This window comes from Odocoileus virginianus, chromosome 28 (assembly GCF_023699985.2).
Source record: "Odocoileus virginianus isolate 20LAN1187 ecotype Illinois chromosome 28, Ovbor_1.2, whole genome shotgun sequence".
Classification (NCBI taxonomy): Eukaryota; Metazoa; Chordata; class Mammalia; order Artiodactyla; family Cervidae; genus Odocoileus; species Odocoileus virginianus.
This window is the reverse complement of record NC_069701.1, coordinates 41,741,794-41,762,519: the sequence shown is the minus strand read 5'-3', so window position 1 is coordinate 41,762,519 and position 20,726 is coordinate 41,741,794. Positions and strand designations below refer to the sequence as shown.

The 20,726-nt window shown below is 54.7% G+C and overlaps 1 protein-coding gene across 6 annotated transcripts in view; it reads left to right on the top strand.

The window, feature by feature from the left end:
- SHANK2 (SH3 and multiple ankyrin repeat domains 2) overlaps positions 1 to 20,726 on the top strand; it is a 549,988-nt gene that overhangs the window by 102,210 nt on the left and 427,052 nt on the right. For all 6 annotated transcript variants that reach the window (XM_070457813.1, XM_070457814.1, XM_070457811.1 and 3 more), the window contains exons 4-6: positions 4,343 to 4,546; positions 10,159 to 10,230; positions 12,171 to 12,279. In XM_070457813.1, the coding sequence (XP_070313914.1) occupies positions 4,343 to 4,546; positions 10,159 to 10,230; positions 12,171 to 12,279 (385 nt within the window). The remainder of the gene's footprint in view (positions 1 to 4,342; positions 4,547 to 10,158; positions 10,231 to 12,170; positions 12,280 to 20,726) is intronic.

Genomic DNA, 20,726 nt, shown 5'->3' with positions numbered 1-20,726 from the left:
CATTCAGAAGCACCAGTGTGGCTCCTGGCCGTCACCTTCCTCGGACCAGGCTGTCCTTCTTGGTCAAGGTCACCCACGGTTTTCCCCCTTCTGTGTACTTCCCTTCATGTGTGACCTGTGACAGCATTTGGCTATTCTCTACCACGAGCCCAGCCTGTTGGATCTTTGTCCACAGCAAAAAGCATCATTTCATTTGGGCAATTGCATTTGGAAACCGTCCCGGTCACGGTTTGGGGGGCAGAGGTTCGCAAGTGGCGGGTGAATGGCTCTCAGAGACCAGGCACCCCTCGATTCACCTCTAAATGACTCCTGGCAGGTTCTGTTTACTGAGAGTCTTTGAAATGCATCATGAACGCATTGAGGACGACATGAAACGTGCTTCTTTTGCAATGAAAGACGTGCTCAGAAGCAGGGATTTCTTTCAGAACATCCTGCTTTCCTGCTGAAAGCACAGGGCTCTGTGTCTCCAGCTCGGTATCCGGAATGGGGTGATGCCGGGGGCTCCCGCAGCAAGATGACCCCCGAAGGCTTTGTCAGTTCCCCTCCCCCCCTCCTCTTCCTCCTGGCTTTTTCCTGGAGAAAGTCAAGAATGAGCTGAATTTAAGTCTCAGCTGAGGTCTGTGAGCGAGCGGAGGAGGTGATCTGAACAGATAGGTAATTCAGCCTGTGTTGTTGATGGTTCTTCCCTTGGCCTCCAGACAGCTCCCTCTAATGACGCGTATTTCACGCAGTGTAATATTTACCGTTCTTTCAAGCTTTGTGTGTTTCAAGCCTCTTACTCCTGTAACATCTCACAAAACAACCACTGCCATCAGCTCCGCTTCCCAGGGCCCAGGACAGATTTGGAGAGCAAGTTACTCTCTGACATAGAATTCTCTTGCCATGTTTTTTTGTTTGTTCATTTGTTTTCAGTTTTGTCTGAGTCCTTTTTATTTATTTCTAAAAAAATGTAAAATTTTTATTGGAGTCTAGTTGTTTTACAGTGTTGTGTTAGTCTGTGCTGCACACAGCAAAGTGAACCAACTATATTAAGTGTATATTTATATATAATATTTATATATCTGTTTCTTTTCGGGTTTCCTTCCCGTTTACGTCATCACAGAGCCCTGAGTAGAGCTCCCTGTGCTATCCGGTAGGTTCTCGTTACTTATCTGTTTTATACATAGTTGTGAATACTATATATACGTCAGTCCCATCTCCCAGTTCATCCCATCCGCTTTTCCGCCTGGGTGTCTGTGCTGTTCTCTGCGTCTGTGTCTGTATTTCCGCTTTTTGCAAATAAGATCCTCTCCACCATTTTTCTGCGGGCTTCCCTGGTGGCTCAGTGGTGGAGAATCCGCCTGCCAGTGCAGGAGATGCCAGTTTGATCCCTGGGTTGGGAAGATTCCCTGGAGAAGGAAATGGTGACCCAGACCAGTATTCTCGCCTGGAGAATCCCATGGACAAAGGAGCCTGGCGGGCTGCAGTCCATAGGGTCTCAAAAGGGTCAGACATGACTTGGTGACTGAACAACAACAACATACCGTTTTTCTAGATTCCACATCTATGCATTAATATGCAGTATTATGCAGTACTCATTGTCACCATCATCACTGCCATCATCACCACCATCATCACTGTCATCACCACCATCATCACATCTTCACCATCACCACTATCATCACATCTTCACCATCATCACCCCCATCACATCTTCACCATCATCACCGTCATCACCACCATCATCACCCCCATCACATCTTCACCATCACCACCATCATCACCCCCATCACATCTTCACTATCACCACCACCACCACCACCATCACCACCATCACATCTTCACCATCATCACCGTCATCACCACCATCATCACCATCATTACATCTTCACCATCACCACCACCATCACATCTTCACCATCATCACCACCATCACCACCATCACATCTTCACCATCATCACCACTGCCATCACCACCACCATCATATCTTCACCATCATCACCACTGTCATCACCACCACCATCATCACCACTGCCATCACCACCACCATCATCACCACCATCACATCTTCACCATCATCACCACTGTCATCACCACCACCATCATCACCACCACCACCATCATCACCACCATCACATCTTCACCATCATCACCACCATCACATCTTCACCATCACCACCACCATCACATCTTCAGCATCACCACCACCATCACCACCACCACATCTTCACCATCATCACCACCATCATCACCACCACCACATCTTCACCATCACCAGCACCATCACCACCACCATCATCACCACCATCACATCTTCACCATCATCAGCACCATCATATCTTCACCATCATCACCACTGCCACCACCACCACCAGTACCGTCATGATCATTACCCCCTACTAGATAGACTCGGAGCTCCTTAAGGAGTGGGAACCCTTATCTTTTTTGGGAGGGACACAGTTCAGCCCGTAACAGCACATGTCGTCTGTTCTGTATGATCCTTACAATAGACCTGCCAGTTGTGTAGTTGGCATGGTTTTCATCACAGAAACAGGGAAACCGCTGAGCAGCTGCGTTGCCCAGGATCACAAGGTTAGAATATGAAGCTGGGTCATAAACCCAAGCCTTTCTGACCTCCGAGCTCCTGTTCCTTCTAGCAGTTTCTCAGTGGGGCCGTCCTGGCACTTTTGGAGCAGGACATCCCTTCGTCGTGCAGGGCCCACCCACCATAGTGCACAGAGGCGGCCTCCCAGCTCTGCCCACTGCGTGGCACTGGGCGCCAGGAATCTCTGGGACCACCTACAAATGCCACGCGGACTCCCCGGGGCCCGACTCCCAGCCTGTGCTCCACTCAGCACCCGCCTGCTGGCAGCTTCCTTTCTGCCGGCCACAGGGAAGGACCCTCAGGCCCTCTGGATGCTGGTGTCTAAGGGAACTGGAGCTGTGCAGTTGGAACCAGAGGCCAGCAAGGATTCTCCAAGCAGGAATTGCAGGGGCATGCACAGCCCCACTTGCTCACAGCTGGGAGAGCTCAGAAGGACTGGGAGTTCGCAGACACTCTTCTTCCTCAGCCCGAGGTGGTGGGGGCTGGCTGGCAGTCCCCGAAGTGAACAACTGGGCCCCCACCTACCTCGTGGCCCCGAGATGAACTCTGAGCCTTACTCTCCAGTTCAGCCTTTGCCATTGGAGACGGACAGATGGCACATCCATGCCTGTGGGGTCAGGTTTCCTGGCAGTGGGATTCTGGGCTGCCTGCTCCACCAACCTCATTGTTGAGAAAAGCGGGATCGTCTTACCCCCCGGGAGGCGTGGCCCAGGCGGAGGGTCAGGGAGAGAGAAGGGCCCTGGCGCCGCCTCGGGCGTGCGGGCGCCCCTGCAGAGACCTGGTTCCAGCCTCTGGCGCAGTCAGTCCTCTTCCTATCCGAATGCTTTCACAGCGAGTAGGCAAAGTTTTGAGCCCCTGCTGATGGCTGTGCAGTAGAACATAACTTTAATTGCGGTCAGAAGTGGATTCGGCCTAGCCTTGTTTTCCTGGCTCATGGGCGGGTCTCACGGACGGGACCTGGGAGTTGCGACCAAGTCGCGTGTTCAGGTCCTGGCGGCGCTGTTCTGTTCTTGAAAAGCATTCACAGTTGGTCTGCGGGAACCGTCTGTACCATTTAACCTTTTCAAAAATTAACTTTCATGGCACCGGATACGATTTCTAAGTCAAACCCTTTTTCCTAGTTGCCTCCTTTATGGTTTGGGACGGGCGCTGTGAGTGTTTTTACAGTCGGGGGTGGGGCGCAGCCGCTGGTGCCCCGGGCTCTCCCGTCAGTGAAGTGAGGAAAGGAGACCTCTGTCTGTCCGCGAGACGGCAACGGAGAGCCATCGCTGTAGAAATCCAGCCACGCTGCGGTTTGCTCGAGCCGTGGTCCTCAGTCTGTTTCCTGCGTCAGCTGCGGTCACATCACCCTGACACTTGTGAGAAAGGCAGCTTTGTGGTCGGACCCAGGCCCGCTGCATGGGACACTCTTCCCAGAAGGGGCAGGGTCATCCGTGTGTGTTTTAACAAGCAGGGAAGTTTGAGAAACTCTGTCCAAGTGAGAGAACCGCCCAAGGCAGTCGGTGATGGTGAGTGACGTCAGAAAACGCAGCTGGTCCCCGAGTGAGAGCCGGGGCCCCGGAATCAGTGATTCCATCCGAGCTTTTCCCCTTTTATATTTGCCAAGGAGATAAGGAGGTCATGGTTTTCACCTCAAAGCCAGGGAGTCCAGAGCTCAGAGGAGCCCTCAGGATGGAATGGAGGCCCCTTGGGCATCTCTGACCACATGCCCCGGGGGGTTCCTGCATTGCTAACCAGGGGTCTTGTCCTCTCCGCAGAAGTGCATTCGATTCAACCCAGATGCTACGGTGTGGGTTGCAAAGCAGCGGATTCTGTGCTCGCTGAACCAGAGCCTGAAGGACGTCCTGAACTACGGGCTGTTCCAGCCGGCCAGTGACGGGCGCGACGGCAAGTTCCTGGATGAGGAGCGGCTGCTGCGCGAGTACCCACAGCCCACGGGCAAGGGCATCCCGTCCCTGGAGGTAGTGCCACCTGCCCAGGGCCAGTGCGATGGGGCGGGGCGGGGGTGGACACGCCTTCCCAGACTCCTGGTTTGACTCCTGTTTGGAAATCACTCTTAAATCAATAGTTTGCATTCGTGAGCTCACAGGTGATTCTGTCCTGGTCTGCAGACCAGGTGGTGCCCGTGGTAAAGAACCCGCCTGCCAGTGCAGGAGACGTAAGAGACTCGGGTTCGATCCCTGGGTGGGGAAGATCCCCTGGAGGAGGGCATGCAACCCACTCCAGTGTTCTTGCCTGGTGAATCCCATGGACAGAGGAATCTGGTGGGCTACAGTCCATGGGGTGGCGAAGAGTCGGACACGATTGAAGCGACTTAGCAGGCGCACATGCAATGCGTAGCTGTTTGTTTTCTCACTGTGGATCAGACGGACTTGTTGGAGGGACGTCCTGCTGCAGGGATGTCTTGCTGTGAGCGAACCGTGGGTCTGACTCAAGCTCATGTCTCCGGGACCTTTGAGTCTCAGGGTGCAGAGTGGGCTTTGCTTCTGCCCCACTGGGTCTCTCCCTGGTGCGGGTGGCCGGCGGCCATCCAGCTGTAGTCAGAAGCTGAGTCTCGGGAGTGACCAGTGGGCTGTGAGCCCCTGTGGCCGGTCAGGTGCTCCTGGGTGGGTGGGCTGCCTCGTGACGTTCGGGGGGCATCCACTGGCCGTCTCACATCCACAGAAGGGGCGTCCCCAGACCCTGCCTCTGGGGAGCTGAGATTTACATATGGAATTTCCACATCATTTTTAAAAGATTATTTAATTAAAAAATTTTTTTTAATTATGAAAGTATGATAACACATTTACAGGAGACTTGGAAAGTACAGAACAAAGTTACATACAGTTCCACAATGTGTTACAATTGTTTTTTAAGTAGATAAATTAAGATTTTTTTAGTTGGAGTTTCAGTATCAAGCTCTCAAAAATTAACGGAATGAACAGACAGGAAAGTAGAAGGATACCGTAGACCTGAAAAGCACCACGACCCATTCAACATAATTAAGATTTATCCGGTTTTCACACGACAGCAGGATACAGAGTCTATTCAGGTTTTTTTAAACTGAGTTTTACTGAAGTATTGTTGATTTACGGTGCTGTGCTAATCTCGAGTGTACCGCAGAGTGAGTCGGTCATTCATTTACGTGTATCACCTTTTATGGAGTCTTCTCCCGTATCGGCCGTTACGGAGTGCGGAGTGGCGTCCCCCCACCGTGCGGCAGGTCCTTGTTAGCGTCTGTTCTGTGTACAGTGGTGTGTGCACAGCGGTCTGTCTCTCAGTGGCCCCTCCACCCACACGGGGTATTAATGCAGAGACACGAGTCGGAGGAGCGTGGACATTTCTACAGGTGCCCCACGCGCCCCTCATTATCAAGCGATGGTGTTTGATTCTGCCTGGCCGACGGCGAGAGCCCGGGAGTGGCATCTGTGCCCTCATGGGGGTGACTCTGAAGTCAGAGACGCCGAGGTCTCTGAAGTCAGAGAAGGCCCAGGCCGCACCTCACCTGCATGTTCCCAGGCCTGATGGGGATGTCGAGGCTGAGGTTCTGCGATCCCCAGCGTGCCCTGGGCCAGGGAGAAGGTTTCCCACGGAGGAAAAGCTGACGTGCCTCTCGGGAGTCATGTGGGCCCCTGTCCCGGCCTTGGTTTGCATCTGTGAAGTGGGGATACATTGAGCAACCCCTTGTTGGGGGCCTGCCTGCTCAGCACCAGCCCTTTCTCGACACGGGACAGTCAGGGTTCTGGTTCAATGAGGCTTACACTCTGTGGGAGGGGACAGGCCAGGAGCAGTAAACCCACAGCTCCTTTAGGGGCTGATAATTTCCATAAAGACAGTAAAACAGGTGGGAACAGGAAGTCCAGAGCCTACTCTTGATCGGAAAGCATCTTGAGGAAGGCTGGCCCATCCCACCCCCGCCCCCAAATCCCTGAACAGGAGGAAGCCGGGGAGAACCGCGGAGAACCAGGGAGAACCGGGGAGAACCGCGCAACCAGAACCGCTGTCCTGGCTTCCAGAACAGCTGGCACACGTGCGCTTCTGACGTCCTGCCCGGGGACCACGGGAGCCGGGGCTGTGACCTCAGACAGCCTGGGTCCCGTCCTGGCCGCCGAGGGCCCTGCGTGTTCCCCACGCCCAGCCTCTCTGAGCCACAGGTTCCCAGCTGTGAAGGCAGGGCAGCCTTCGGGCCGCCTTCTCCACGGCCCTGAGGCCCGGGTGGGCTGCTCCACGAAGCACCGCTCTGAGCACACAGCCTGGTGACGGGCGAGCCCGAGCGGCGGTGCTGCAGCTGCCCCTGCCGTCTGCTCTCGTTGCCATGGAAGCATCACTCACACGTGCCTTCATTCATCTCCTTGGACCACCGTCCTGCCCGATGATCTGCTGGGCGGGGCTGAGCCAGGCCTGGCGGTGGACACAGCAGGGGCGGCGTGGGTCTGAGCCTTGGATCACTGCAGTAGGACAGGGTTGGCTGCCTACGACACATGGAGAGAAGGGCGAGAAAAGGATTTGTGTTTCTGAGCCTGGGTCCCTCTGTAGCCACACGTTGCAAACGATTGTGATTCTGGAAGCAGGACATCCTCCTGTAAGTGCTCACCCTCCTGCCGAGAGATGTTACCGACCCTACTGTGTTTTTTTATAACTGGAAGAAGCACCCAGTGCCTTGAAGTCCTACAGATCCATCAAGTTAGCAAACTGTGACAGTCTCTCACGTCACTCCCAGGGGCTTCCCAGGTGGCTCAGTGGTAAAGAATGCCTCCCAATGCAGGAGACGTGAGTTCGATCCCTGGGTCGGGAAGATCGTCTCGGGGAGGAAATGGCCACCCACTCCAGTATTCTTGCCAGGGAGCATCCCATGGACAGAGGAGCCTGGCGGGCTGCCGTCCGTGGGGCTGTGAAGGGTCAGACACGGCTGAGCAGAGGCGCACGCACGCAGCCGCGTCCCCAGGGCCGCGGATGAAGACGGGTGGAGAAGACGCGCGTCCTCGTCTGGATGAGGACAAGCAACAGGGAGGTTCACGGCCGTCCCCTGGACGCGGTGTCCCGCTGGACTCTAGAACCAGGGGGCAGAGTCCTAAAACGGCCTGCGTCTCTTCCCACAAGGTCGGTTCAAGAGGATGGCCGCTGACTGTTCTCAATAGCACACATGATCCAGGAACTGGGTGCTGCCTGCGTTTCACAGGATCTTCTGATTGCACTGGTTTATTTTGGCACCTAAAAAAAAATAAAATAACAGGTTCCGATCTGTGGCACCAAGGAATGTGGTTTCTTACGGGATTGCTCTTCTGTTTGGAGTTGGGGGGTGGCCATAAGGGGGTTGCTCTGGAAACGTGAATGGAATCAGACCTTCAGAGTTAGCTCATCCCCCGCTCTGAGCCTTCATGTCACTTCCGTGGTTATTTAAACTCCGCAGAGTGAGAGGGGGGAATCAAAGGAAGTGGGGGTGGGAAGGGTACAGTGTTTGCCCAGCACTGGTCCTGGGCCAGGAAGCTCACGTTCCTTCCCGGGGCGCCCTGGGAGCTTTGAGTGTGATCCCCGTGTGACTGACAAGGAAGCGGAGGCTCCGGTGAGGCAGGCGTTCAGCCCCGTGACTCAGCTGCTAGTGAAACAGGGCAGGACCATGTGCTCCTGACCCCCCATGTCCTCTGCCCACCTTTTGTCTGTGGAAGAACTTTACCCAGAGAATAAGTTTAATCAGACAAGGGAGAACATGCAGAAATAAAGGAAGATGTTCAAAGGAGACCAAGTCATAAAGGTTAGTCTCTAAGTGAAGTCAAGGACTTTTAGTTCTTCCTCAAGGACTGTAGATAATTCTCTGAGCCATGTCATGTCCCGGGAGCTGTCTTTTAGATCCTGAAACCCCCACCAGGTGGAAGAAGTTAACTCCACGGTGACCAGACTATAGCTGTGACATGCATCCTTGCACGTGTGCGTGCTAAGACTTCAGTCGTGTCTGACTCTTCATGACCCTGTCTGTAGCCCGCCAGGCTCCTCTGTCCATGGAGTTCTCCAGGCGAGAATACTGGAGTGGGTTGCCACGCCCTCCTTCCCGACCCAGGGACCGAACCCACGTCTCTTACATCAGCTGCCCTGGCAGGCAGGTTCTGTACCACTTAGGCTGCCTGGGAAGCCCAGCTGGGACGTAAGCTGCCACAGTTCCGGAAACTGGCCTCAAAGAAATGGGAACAAACCAACCTCGCAACTAAAGACGAGCTGTACCTAAAACAACCAAGACGATGCTGGTCAGACCACCGATGACCCATTTCAAGATGCCTGTCAGAGCCGACTGTGCCTGCAGCCCCCTCCCTCCGTCAGTGAAAGCTCTTGCCCAGTGACTGTTCAGGAGGGGAGTCAGCCTTTGAAGAGGCACTTGGCCCCCACTGCCAGTTGCCAGCATCCAAAATCAAATAAACTTCCCTTTCCACCAACCTGGCCTCCTGATTGGCTTTGAATGGCGAGCAGCTGGACCCCACTTTTGGTTACCCTGGGACAGTGGTGGGGCTGGAATTGGAGCCATGTTTCGACCTAGAAACTTAGTGACGCCCAAGCAGCCAGCATCTTCCCAAACCCACCCTGGTGCATCTACTACAGAAGCATCCAGGGCACCTGGGAGAAGCGGGGGGCATCAGGCGGGGTCACTGCGGATTCAGAAGCAGCCTGCAGCCCCGCCACACCCACCTGGGCACTGTCACTGCACCTGCCCAGGGTGTGCCCTCTGTTCCCCTGTCTTCTCCAGGTTAGCGGAGGCCCTGACATTTGAGGGAGTGAGGCTGAGCTCTGAGGTCCCAGGCGGAGACTGTGGGCTGGCGGCTCCACCAGGCTGGGGCTTCTGTTGTGGTTCAGTCGCTCAGTTGTGTCCGACGTTATGTGACCCCATGGACTGCAGCGTGCCAGGCCTCCCTGTCCTTCACTATCTCCTGGAGCCTGCTCAGTCTCATGTCCGTTGAGTTGGTGATGGCATCGAACCATCTCATCCTCCGTCACCCCCTTCTTCTCCTGCTCTCAATCTTTCCCAGCATCAGGGTCTTTTCCAATGAGCTGGCTCTTCCCATCAGGTGGCCAAAGGACTGAAGCTTCAGCTTTAGCATCAGTCCTTCCAGTGGAATATGCAGGGTTGATTTCCTTTAGGATGGACTGGTTGGATCTCCTTGCTGTCCAAGGGACTCGCAAGAGTCTTTTCCAACACCACAAAAGCATCAATTCCTCGGCCTTCTAATGCTTGTTTAATAAAGGTGGCCGATGCTGGGGACATGGCCGATGTGAGAAGTAGGTCCCGATTTGGTGCCTCGCTGACAGCGGGGAGACTGGCTCACTGGGAGAGGAGGCAGAGGACTCCAGGCTCCCGGGTGCTTGTCCCTCCAATTGCTCTCGTTTCTCCCAGTGACTTTCCAGCAGCATCTCTGCAGAAGTTACTCATGCGCTGTCGCAGTCTCTGCGCTTCGAATACAAACGGTTTATTTAACACCACAGGGTTTGCTCGGGAGCCCCTGCCGTGGGTGAGACAGCCATGGAAGAGGCCAGCTTCCCCTCCCAGTGGCCAGCCGTGTGAAATGCTTACCTGGTTTTCTTTTCTTTTTCCCCCGTTTCTTTGTGTCAGTTTCGCTACAAGAAGCGGGTGTATAGACAGACCAACCTAGACGAGAAACAGCTGGCCAAGCTGCACACGAAGGTAAGCGAGGAGTGTTGGTGTCGGCTCGTGGTGTCATTCCTGCGGCGGCGTCTCCAGAGATCAGCGCGGTTCTCAGACAGTGGTTCTTCTTCCCGGGAGATGTTGGGACTGAAGGGACCCCTGCAGCCGCCAGAGCCCCGTTAGACACCGCCAACGTCTCCTCCCGTGGGAGGCAGGCTTGGTAGATGCCCGTGTAGAAGGGAAGTAATGTCACTGAGAGAGGAGACTGGGACCCTGCTTTCTACTCACCTCCCTCCGTGTTTCTGGAAGGAGGGGTGGCCATTCCCTCTGAGCCATTGCTGCCCAGATTGGGGCCAGCACTGCAGTAGGTGTCTGCTGCTGCCGCCCTTGTGATTAAAGTGCTGTTTACATAAGCTGCTCGGAGGCCGGACGGCTGCTCGAGGGCGGCAGGGGAGAAGGAGAGGGTTAGCAAAGGTCCATGGGCTGTTCTGCAGGCACAGCTGTGCCCTGCCAGGGATGCTGTGTGTGTCCAGGGTGCGCTGGAGCGTGTGGCGGGCACCTCGCCCAGCACAGAGCACGCGGGGTGATGCCCAGGGATGCTCGGGGATGCCCTCCCCCCGCCCCGCCCCTCCCCAGGGAGCCCAGAGCATCTCCTGCGGAGCTCGGGCAAGGCCAGCGTCGGGTCGCTGCCTGACGGCCTCCCCGAGCCAGCCCTGACCTGCCCAGGTGAGCGCAGCTGGGGCCACGAGCACAGGGGGCCTCGCCGCCCTGCAGGGTGCCCTTGTTGTCTTTCGCCCCCATTCGTATCAGGAGGGACGTGAGGATCTTCGCTGTGTTCAGTGGGTTGTCGCCTGCCAGTTGTGGTGTTCTTGTGCTCAAGCTGTCCAGACGCAGCTGGTGGCCCTTCCCCTGGCTCTCCACACCCTTGGCGTGTCCCCACTGTGCTTTCAGCGCTGGCGGTTCTCAGGCACAGGACAGTTAGGCTGCCCTTGGGCTTTCTCTGCCCAGCCCTGGGATCCGCCCGCACAGGGGTGTTTAGACTCCAAGTGTGGGTCCTTTGGTTTTTTAATTACCCTCCAGCATGTAGATGAAAATGATGAAAATGTGTTTGTGCCTTTAAAATAACGTCGATTTGTAAATAGCAGTGAAGGTGTTCAGTGTAACCAAGTGTGTCCTCTGTCCTTGGATATTTGTGAATTTTTATTCCCCCGGTGTACAGAAAGCGTCCAGGTGGAGATTCAGCCTTTGTCCCTCGGCTGAAGGGTCCCGGGGCTTCGGGGTGTCTGGGAGGAGGGCTGTGGAGTGGAGGCGGAGGACTGGCCAGTGAGAGCCCTCAGTTTATCCGACAGAGCTGTCTCGGATTCCTTGGTTACGGTCAAACGGCCGGGCTGTCTGTCTGATGGACACATGATCGTTATTTCCCTGCAGGTATGGCTGGGCAGCCCCATCAGGGCTGAGTCCCCAGTAGTCTGGTCTCTTGAGGAGTGACTGTCTCTTTCACCTTGACTTGCTTGCATTAAGCCGAGTGAGCTGTGCCCTTTTGCTCCCCGTTGAGCCTGCCGCTTTAGAGATTAAGAAGCACAAATACCAATCCCTGGGCCTCAGTCACCAGGGATGAAGTCAGAAGACCTGGGGTGCGCCCTGAAAAGTGTTGTTTTCAAAGTGGTCCAGGATGCTCAGCCTTTTGAAAGTGAAGAAATGTCCTGTGACTCTAGGCAAGGACAGGAATCGGTGAAGATGGTTTTTAGAACATTCATCCAGGGTGGGCTAATGGCATTTTCCATGTACTGGGCTCTGAGCTTGGCCCTGGGGTTCCAGGCACAGGACAATGCTACCCCATGAGCCTAGGGTCTGCAGTGGGGCCCCTTCAAGGGGTAGCTCTCCTCCCTGGAGAGGAGGCCAGCGTGCATCCCAAAAGGAGCCTTCCCGTGGTCTGTAGAGACGTTTCTCCATAAAACCACTTTTACTTTTCTCTCCAGACCAATTTGAAAAAATGCATGGATCACATCCAGCATCGGTCAGTGGAGAAAATTGTCAAGATGCTGGACCGAGGCCTGGATCCGAATTTCCACGACCTGGAGACCGGAGGTAGGGCTGGTTGGAGAGACTTTGGGAAGGCCCCCTGAAGCGTGGGTTCAGGGAGAGGAGATGATGCTCTTGTTGAGACTCCACGTGCACCCACAGCATCACCCTTCACTGGGTCTTAAACGCGCTTTCTGCCTGCTCCCAGGGCCCGTGTTGTACCCGGAGTTGCCAGCAGTTGGCCAGCGCCTGGCAGGTGGTAGGAGCTCCGTAGGGACCTGAACTGAATGAGTGAATGAACGCGTAACAGAGCTGTGTCTCCCTCCCTGAAGACAGGCGCCCACTCGCAGGTGTCTAACTCCCGCCGCTGGAAACCGAGTCTCTAAGTGTGGGGCCTCGGATCACGTGTGGTCGAGAAGAGTACAGGCCGCCATCCTCTGGCCGACTGACCTTGTGGCTGGACGAGCCTTTCTGTTTTTCTTACCAGTTCCAAATGGGCACTTTTATTGAATCTTCTCTTTGCTCTTTTGGTTTCCGGTTTTATGGCTAAGCAGTTGACACAAACCTTGCCTTAATTTCCGGCGTGCAAACGACTTGGTTTGTGGGTGCCCTGGGGAGTGACCACTGAAACACGTCTAGTTAACATCCAGCCCCACCCAGAGTTCCGCTTTTTTTTAAATTTTCTTAGGATGAGAAATTTTAGGAGCTACTCTCTCTTGTTCAGTTGCTCAGTCATGTCCAGCTCTTTTGCGACCGCATGGACTGTAGCCCTCCAGGCTCTTCTGTCCATGGGATTCTCCAGGCAAGATGCTGGAGTGTGTTGCCATTTCCTTCTCCAGGGGATCTTCCCAACCCAGGGCTTGAACCTGCTTCTGCTTCGTTGTCAGGAGATTCTTTACCACTGAGCCACCAGGGAAAACCCATCTGCTTTCTTAGGCACTTTAAATATGCAGAGTATTTTTTTTTTTTGCTGAGCCGCACAATGCCATGTGGCATGTGAGATCTTAGTTCCCCAACCAGGGGTCCAGTCTTTGTCCTCTCCGTGGGCAATGCAGAGTCCAGACCACTGGCCCTCAGGGGCCTCCTGGCAACATGGCATGATTAACTGTAGACCCCACGCTGCCCACGACATCCGTGGGGCTTACTTATCTTACAGCTGGAGGTCTGGGCCCTTAGCTGCCCTCCACCTGTTCTGCCCACCCCTGCGTCCTGCCCGGGGCGGCCACGGAAAAAAAAAAAACATTCTGTTTTCTGTTTCTGTGAGTTCCGTTGTTTTAGACTCCACACGTCAGTGAGATCGTTCAGTGTTTGTCTTTCTCCGTCTGACTTATTTCAGCATAGCGTCACACCCTCACGGTCCATCTGCATCCTTGCAAATAGTGGGGTTTCCTTCTTTTTCATGGCTGAATAGTATTCCACCACGGGGCCAGGCAGTTCTTCATGCTGGGGGCTGTCTGTGCACCGTGGGAGTGTTTACGGCTTCCTTGGCTTTCACCCATGAATGCCAGGAACACCCCAACTAGCTGTGGCCACCAAAGATACCTCCAGACATTATGCAGTGTCCCCTGGGGGAAGGCATCGTCACCCCAGGGAGAGCCCTGTGCCCACGGGACACGTGAACTCAACCAGCGGAAGTGAGGCTGTTGTGAGAGCCGGGAGCAGCTCTGGTGAGGGTCTCCATGGCAACTTAGGGCTTCCCCCCCTCCCCCCAGCAGGTGGGTGATGCTGAGCAGAGAGCGTTCATCTTGGACTCAGCAAGCAGGGACTCCCTCCCCTCCCCTCCTGGGATGGGGCAGCCCGCCCACCCCATGTCAACGTCACATGCACATGTGGCCCTCACAGTTCCTGAACCACCAGCAGGTGTGTTTGTCAGCTGAGGAAGGGAGCTCTCTCATCACTGTGGGGGCTCCTCTGACCCCTAACGTGGGGGCAGGACCCACCCCTGTGCTCCTCCGGCCGTGTCAGTCCCTGTCCACGCAGAGGTGGCCGTGCTGGGACCACTGTCAACTCCTGTCCCCGAAATCTAGCCGCGCCGTGTGAGAGCAGGGCTGCTGGCTCATCAGTGACGCACCTGCAGTGTCCGAGGTGCCAGGGGACAGGACAGTGTGAGTGGGTACTTGGAGGGGTCAAGAGATCGCAGGCCTCGAGGGCGTGAGTGCAGAGGCCTGGCTGAAGGTGAGCAGCTTACCAGCCCAGTGGACGTGGTGAGACGGCGAATCCGGGGGTCTGTGTGCTGGGGCAGGGGGGGCAACATGGACAAGCCGGGCTCCTGGCTGTCCTGATGGCTGATGTGGGCACGAGGCTGAGGGGGCTTCTGTGGGTGGGGACCCCTGGAGGAGGAAGCTGTGCCATGCCTGCTGGGGCCTGACCTTCCAAGGGCAGAGGTGGTGAGGTAAGGCCCTAGGGCTGGGGAGAAGGGCGTGTCCCAGGCGGCAGGTGGGGGGCGGTGCGGGGGGGTGGCCGCTGTGAAGAGTCTGGATGGGGAGCAGGGGGGAGGCAGGGGCGGGCACTAGAGGTTCTGACTCCCTGGGTCTGAGCACCAGGCTGGAGTTGAGGGGCAGGCAGTGAGCACGTGCTGGTTCTGGCCCCGTGGTGAGCGGGCTGCTCCTGTGGGCCTGGCCACCTAGGCTGGTGCCCAGCTCATGGTGGGGTAGGGGGAGTTCTGTCCATCATGGTGACGTGGTTCCCGGCACTGAGGCTTGGACCACAGACGGGTCCGTGGGTTCTTGAACGTGAACCTGAGCCTCCAAGGACAGTCACAGACCTGAGCCGGGCCTGGGGTCTGTGGTCCCTGACCTGGCTTCTCTCCTTGGGTGGCCTTTGGCCTGGGGCCCTCCTGACCTGGCTGCATCCATGGCTGTTTCCTGATGGTTCTTCTGGGCTGAGCACCACGCCTTCCCACTGGCTCCTTCCCACTGTGAACCAAGCCCGCCAGCGTCTCGGGGTTCCAAGAGTTTGAAATGACTCTTATTCCAGAGCTGACCCTAATGGAGCTTCTAACTATACGTCAGCATAGACCCCCAGGTTGCTTCCAAACGGGGGTCAGTGGGCATTCGCTTGGCCTCCCGCGTTAAAAATGCTGCCCTTGGCCTTCGCTGGTGGTCCAGCGGTTAAGAATCTGCCTGCCGATGTGGGGGACACAGGTTCGATCCCCATTCTGGGAAGACTCCACATGCTGCGGAGCAACTAAGCCCGTGAGCCACAGCTACTGAAGCCTCTGTGCCCTGGAACCTGTGCTCTGTGATGAGAGAGGCCACTGCATTGAGAAGCCCCCACTCCAGAGATGGAGAAAGCTCACGCACAGCAACGGAGACCCAGCGCAGCCAGAGATAAATAAAGGTTAGAAAAAGCAGCCAAATCGAAAAAAAAACACTGTCCTTGTTGTGATGGACGGAGTCATCGCAGGAACAGGTGCAGCGGAGCCACAGGCACCCAGGAAGGAGGAAGACAGAGGAGGATGTTCCTTACTGTCCCCCGAAATTGAAATAGACTTGACCCGCCGGTCGCAACCCGCAGAGAAGGTTGCATTTGGTCAAATAAACGCTGCGGTTTCCTGACCCAGCCCCGTAATGACGGCCTCTGGACTCACCGAGCCAGTTCTGTGAAACCCGTCTTCCCCCAAATCCACATGAACTAGCGCCTGCCAGGGCACAGGCTCGAGGGCAGGGGGCTCCAGCAAAGGCTGAGACCAGGCCTCCCGCCTGCAGGGGCGGAGCAGGGCAGGGCCCCCGTCCTGGGCAGACGGTCCTGTTCCAGGACGTTCCAGGGTCTCACCCAATAATTAACAGTCATCAGAGGGTTTGGGTTGGTGGTTTCTGGAGGTGAGTCTGGGTAGATAAATTATAATTTTTTATTTATTTTCACTTTTAACATTTTTTTTTTTTTTACTTTATTTTCTTTCTTTTTTTTTTTTTTTAATTTGTATTAGTTGGAGCCTAATTACTTTACATCATTACAGTAGTTTTTGTTATACATTGATATGAACTAGCCATGGATTTACATGTACTCCCCATCCCAGTCCCCCCTCCCACCTCCCTCTCCACCCGATCCCTCTGGGTCTTCCCAGTGCACCAGGCCCTAGCACTTGTCTCATGCATCCAACCTGAGCTGGTTATCTGTTTCACCCTAGATAATATACATGTTTCAATGCTGTTCTCCTGAAACATCCCACCCTCGCCTTCTCCCAGAGTCCACAAGTCTGTTCCATACATCTGAGTCTCTTTTTCTGTTTTGCATATAGGGTTATCGTTACCATCTTTGTAAAGTCCATATATATGTGTTAGTATACTGTAATGGTCTTTATCTTTCTGGCTTACTTCGCTCTGTATAATGGGCTCCAATTTCATCCATCTCATTAGAACTGATTCTATTTATTTTCACTTTTAACATTTAAAGCAGAATTATTCAACAGCTCTCACGTGGAGGCTGCCAAATGGTAACTTTCTACATCAGTTTTACTTTTTGTAACTACTAGTCTCTGTACGGCAGAACTTTCGCTTTCCCCTGAAAGTGAGAGTGTCAGTTGCTCAGTCCTGTCCCACTCTCTGCCGTCCCCTGGACCGTAGCCTGCTAGGCTCCTCTGTCCGTGGGATTCTCCAGGCAAGAAGACTGGCGTGGATTGCCATGCCCTTCTCCAGGGGAGCTCCCCAACCCAGGAATCGAACCTGAGTCTCCTACATTGCAGGCAGATTCTTTACTGTCCGAGCCACCTTCGACGCTGTTTTTTTAGAGTGGTTTTAGGTTTACAGAAAACTGAATGGAAGGAACAGGGGTTCTGTATAACCACCCACCTCCCAGGCTTCTCCACGCGAACGTCTGACATCGTGTGGCCAGGGACACCCTGATGAGCCAGGGTTGATGCGTTAGTGTTAACTCAGATCCACTCTTACACTCGGGCTGCCTCGGCGTTGTGCATTCTGTAAGGACAGATTCTGTGCAAACGTGTAAGGACACGTATCCACCATCAAGCAGAGTTGAGTTTTGTTTCCCGAAAAACCCTCTGTGCTCTGCCTGTCCCCCCCTCCCACTAACCCCTGGCAACCACTGTTCTTTTTACTGACTCCATAGTTTGGCTTTTTGCAGAATGTCATGTCCTTGGAATCACAGAGTGTGTGGCCTTTGCAGACTGGCTTCTTTCACTTAGTCACAGGCATTTGCATTTCACCCGTGTCTTTTCATGGTTTGATAGCTCATTTTTTTTTATTATAGTCGATTTACAATGTTGTGCCAAACTCTGCTCTCCAGCGAAGTGACTCAGTTTTACACATATAGACATTCTTTTTTTATATTCTTTTACCGTCATGGCTTATCCCAAGATATCGAACACAGCGATAGTTCCCTGCGCTGTTACAGTAGGACCTTGTTCTCCTGTCCTGTATGTGATCGTTTTCCTCTGCCAGTCCCACACTCCCGGTCCTTGCCTCCTTCGTTTGTGCCTTTTTAGTTCCAAAGAGTATTCCACTGTCTGCATGCACCACAGTTTTTATCCATCTACCTACAAAAGAGCACCTCGGTGGCTTCCAAGTGTTAGTGATGAAAGTTGCTATAAACATCCGTGCAGGTTTCTGTGTGGACAGATCTGACAGTGATCAAACACAGTGGGTTTTTGGTTTTTCTTTTTTTAAGTCAGTGGTCTTAGGGCCATTTTTTAAGAAATTACTTCTTTGTTTAATTTCAGCTGTGCTGGGTCTTCGTTGCTGTGCGTGGACTTTCCCCAGTTGCGTGGGGGCTGCTCCCCCGCTGGTGTGTGTGGGCTTCTCGTTGCAGTGGCTTTTCTCGTTGTGGAGGACGGGCTCTAGAGCCTGGGCTTTAAGTAGAGTCGCCAAGCTCCTGGAGGGAGTCATCCACTGCAGCCCCGGGGAGGCAGAGCCGCCCCCCCTACGCCCTTTATTCCAGATGCTGCACGGCCATCCTCCGCAGCTCTGATGATCCCAGGGTGAACCCGTGTCCTGGTGGCTCCTGGCTGAGATCTGTGACTTCCTCAAAGCCAGGCGCCAAGAGGCAGAGCCCGACCGAGAGCCAGACTTCCCTCCTGGAGCAGAGAGCTGGAAGCGGCTTCCTTCCCAAGCGCAGGAAGTGCAGTGAGGCTCACGATGCGCGTGCTGCAGCCCTGCACATGAGCTGCGTGTCCTGGGGGCGCTCCCAGGCTGAGCGTGGGGGCCCGCGTGGGGCAAAACGGCAATTCAGGACTAAGGGATGCACAGGCGATAATTAAATCCCGGAGGAGCAGCCTGTCAATTAAAACAAAGCAGTCCAGGTTATTCCGACTGTCTGGTCCCCATTCGGATGGAAATTTGATCAGGTAACAGTGAGAGTAGCAGAAAGAAATAGACTCGTCCAGTGGGGTCTTGGCTCATCTCCTGCTTTGGTGGGAACCTCTGGGATGAGACGGCTGGTGTTTCGAGCCCTGAAAAGGAAGTGAAACTAACAACTGGAGCAAAACTTAGGGTTTTTTTGGTGCTGTCTTCCCAAACTTGAAAGTAGCCCAGGCACGGTGAAGACAGGGCTGTAATAAAGCTAGAAGCGTCTCTCAGCCCTGGAAGAATCTTGATGAGAAGTAGAAATTGAATATGCGTTGATTGGGCTGGTTTTGCAGAGCCCCTGCGGTGAGTCCTGGCCTCATTTCTGAGCTACAGTGAAGACATTAGCTTCCAGGCGGAGGTAGCTCATCATCTGGGCCAAGATGTGCCCAATGCTGCCGTGCGCCCCTGCCCAGCTCCCGCACGGCGCAGTCAGAAGGATCCTTGGGCGGTGGATCCCGGTCCTTGGATGGTGGTCCTTCGGTCCATATCCTGCTGTCTCATCCTCGCCCTGAAGGAGTCTGGTGAAATTCCCCAGAAGTCACAGCACCTTGAGGACATGGTCCTGGGCCCTCGTAAACATCAGTCCGCAGTGGGTCCGAGATGCACCAAGTACCCAGTGCCCATGGAGGCCACTTGAGGGCCACCGAGCCGTGACCCCAAAGACATCTGGGCGCGTGTGGCTGGTCAGGTGTGAAAGAAAGCCTGATTTCTGGTTCAGAGAGACCTGCGTTTCCGTGAGACTGCAGCAGCACACGCAGGCCTTGCTGACTGTTTCTTGTTGGTAGCGCGCCGTGTTTCAGAAAGGATCACAGGTGGGCTCACGAAGTGAGACCCGCACGTTGCTCGTCTCTCCGTGGTCGTTACTGACTGTCCTCTGTGTCCCTTGCTCCCTTCCGTAAGTTACCTGGACTCCTTCAACGTCCTCTTTCTGTTCCCGGATCCCTCTGTCTCTGTAGGCCCCCTTGGTTATGATGCATTGCAGGGCTGTCCTTGTTTTCGATGACCTTGGCCACCTGGAGGAGAAGCGGTCAGGTGTTTTGTGCATGTCCCTCTGTTGAGGTTTGTCTGACGTTTGGGCCATGATTAGACAGGGGCACGCAGGTTTGGGAGGAAGGTCACAGAGGTGGATGCCGTCTCGTCACAGGGTATCAAGGGCACGCTCGTCACTGGGGTGTGGACCCTGCTCCCCTGGCGGAGCTATGCGTCCAGGCTTCCTCGCTGTGGTTCCTCTTTTTCCTCCTTTATCGACTGTCTTCTGGAGAATCACTGAGCCCCACCCACACTCACAGGTGAGGAGTTCTGCTCCGCCTCCTCCAGGGCAGAGCAAATTCCATCAACTGCTTGGAATTCTTCAGCAGATGACATTTGTCTCTTCTCTCCCATTCACTTACTTATTCAATCACAGTTATTTTTACCAGCGTGGACGCATGGATATGTAATTATAATTTGAGTTGTCATACAACACCACTTGGACTTCCCCGGTGGTGCGTGTGCTAAAGAACCTGCCTGCCAGTACAGGAGACATAAGAGATGTGGGTTCGATCCCTGGGTTGGAAAGGTCCCCTGGAGGAGGGCATGACAGCCCATTCCAGTGTTCTTGCCTGGGGAATCCCAAGGACAGAGGAGCCTGGCGAGCTACAGTCCATGGGGTCACAAAGAGTCGGACACGACTGAAGCATCTTAGCACGCACGCACACACACACACACACACGCACGCATGTACAGTGCTACTTAATGTATTTTGTAGTTCGGATGGTTCCAGCCTTGACCGCTGGGGGCTCTTGCATTTGGCTCCTGTGTCAGCGTGGATTCTTCTCTTTCTCCTCCTCCTTCCTGCCCCTGACCCCCTCCTCTTCCTTCTTCGTCGTCGTCTCACACCGCTTTCTTGCTTCTGGGCACCAGAAGGTGTTCCAGACTCAGCCTGTCTGTTTCCTGCCCTAGTCACAGACTCTCCCGTTCCTCCAGCAGTCCTGGGGGGCGGTGGTCTTAAAGACCAAGACCTGGATGCTGAGGGTGCTCATCGCCTCTGGGGAGCCGTTGCTTGTGTGCTGTCTCAGAGGAGGGAGCAAGGAGACACGTGTGTGCACCTGTTCGTGAATAGATACAGGTCTGTAAATGTTTCCGTGTGGACCCATCTGAATCTAGAGTAAGCTCACCATGAGTTCACACTGATGTCCCCAGTCCTCCTCGGTCGCCATAAGGGTCATTCCT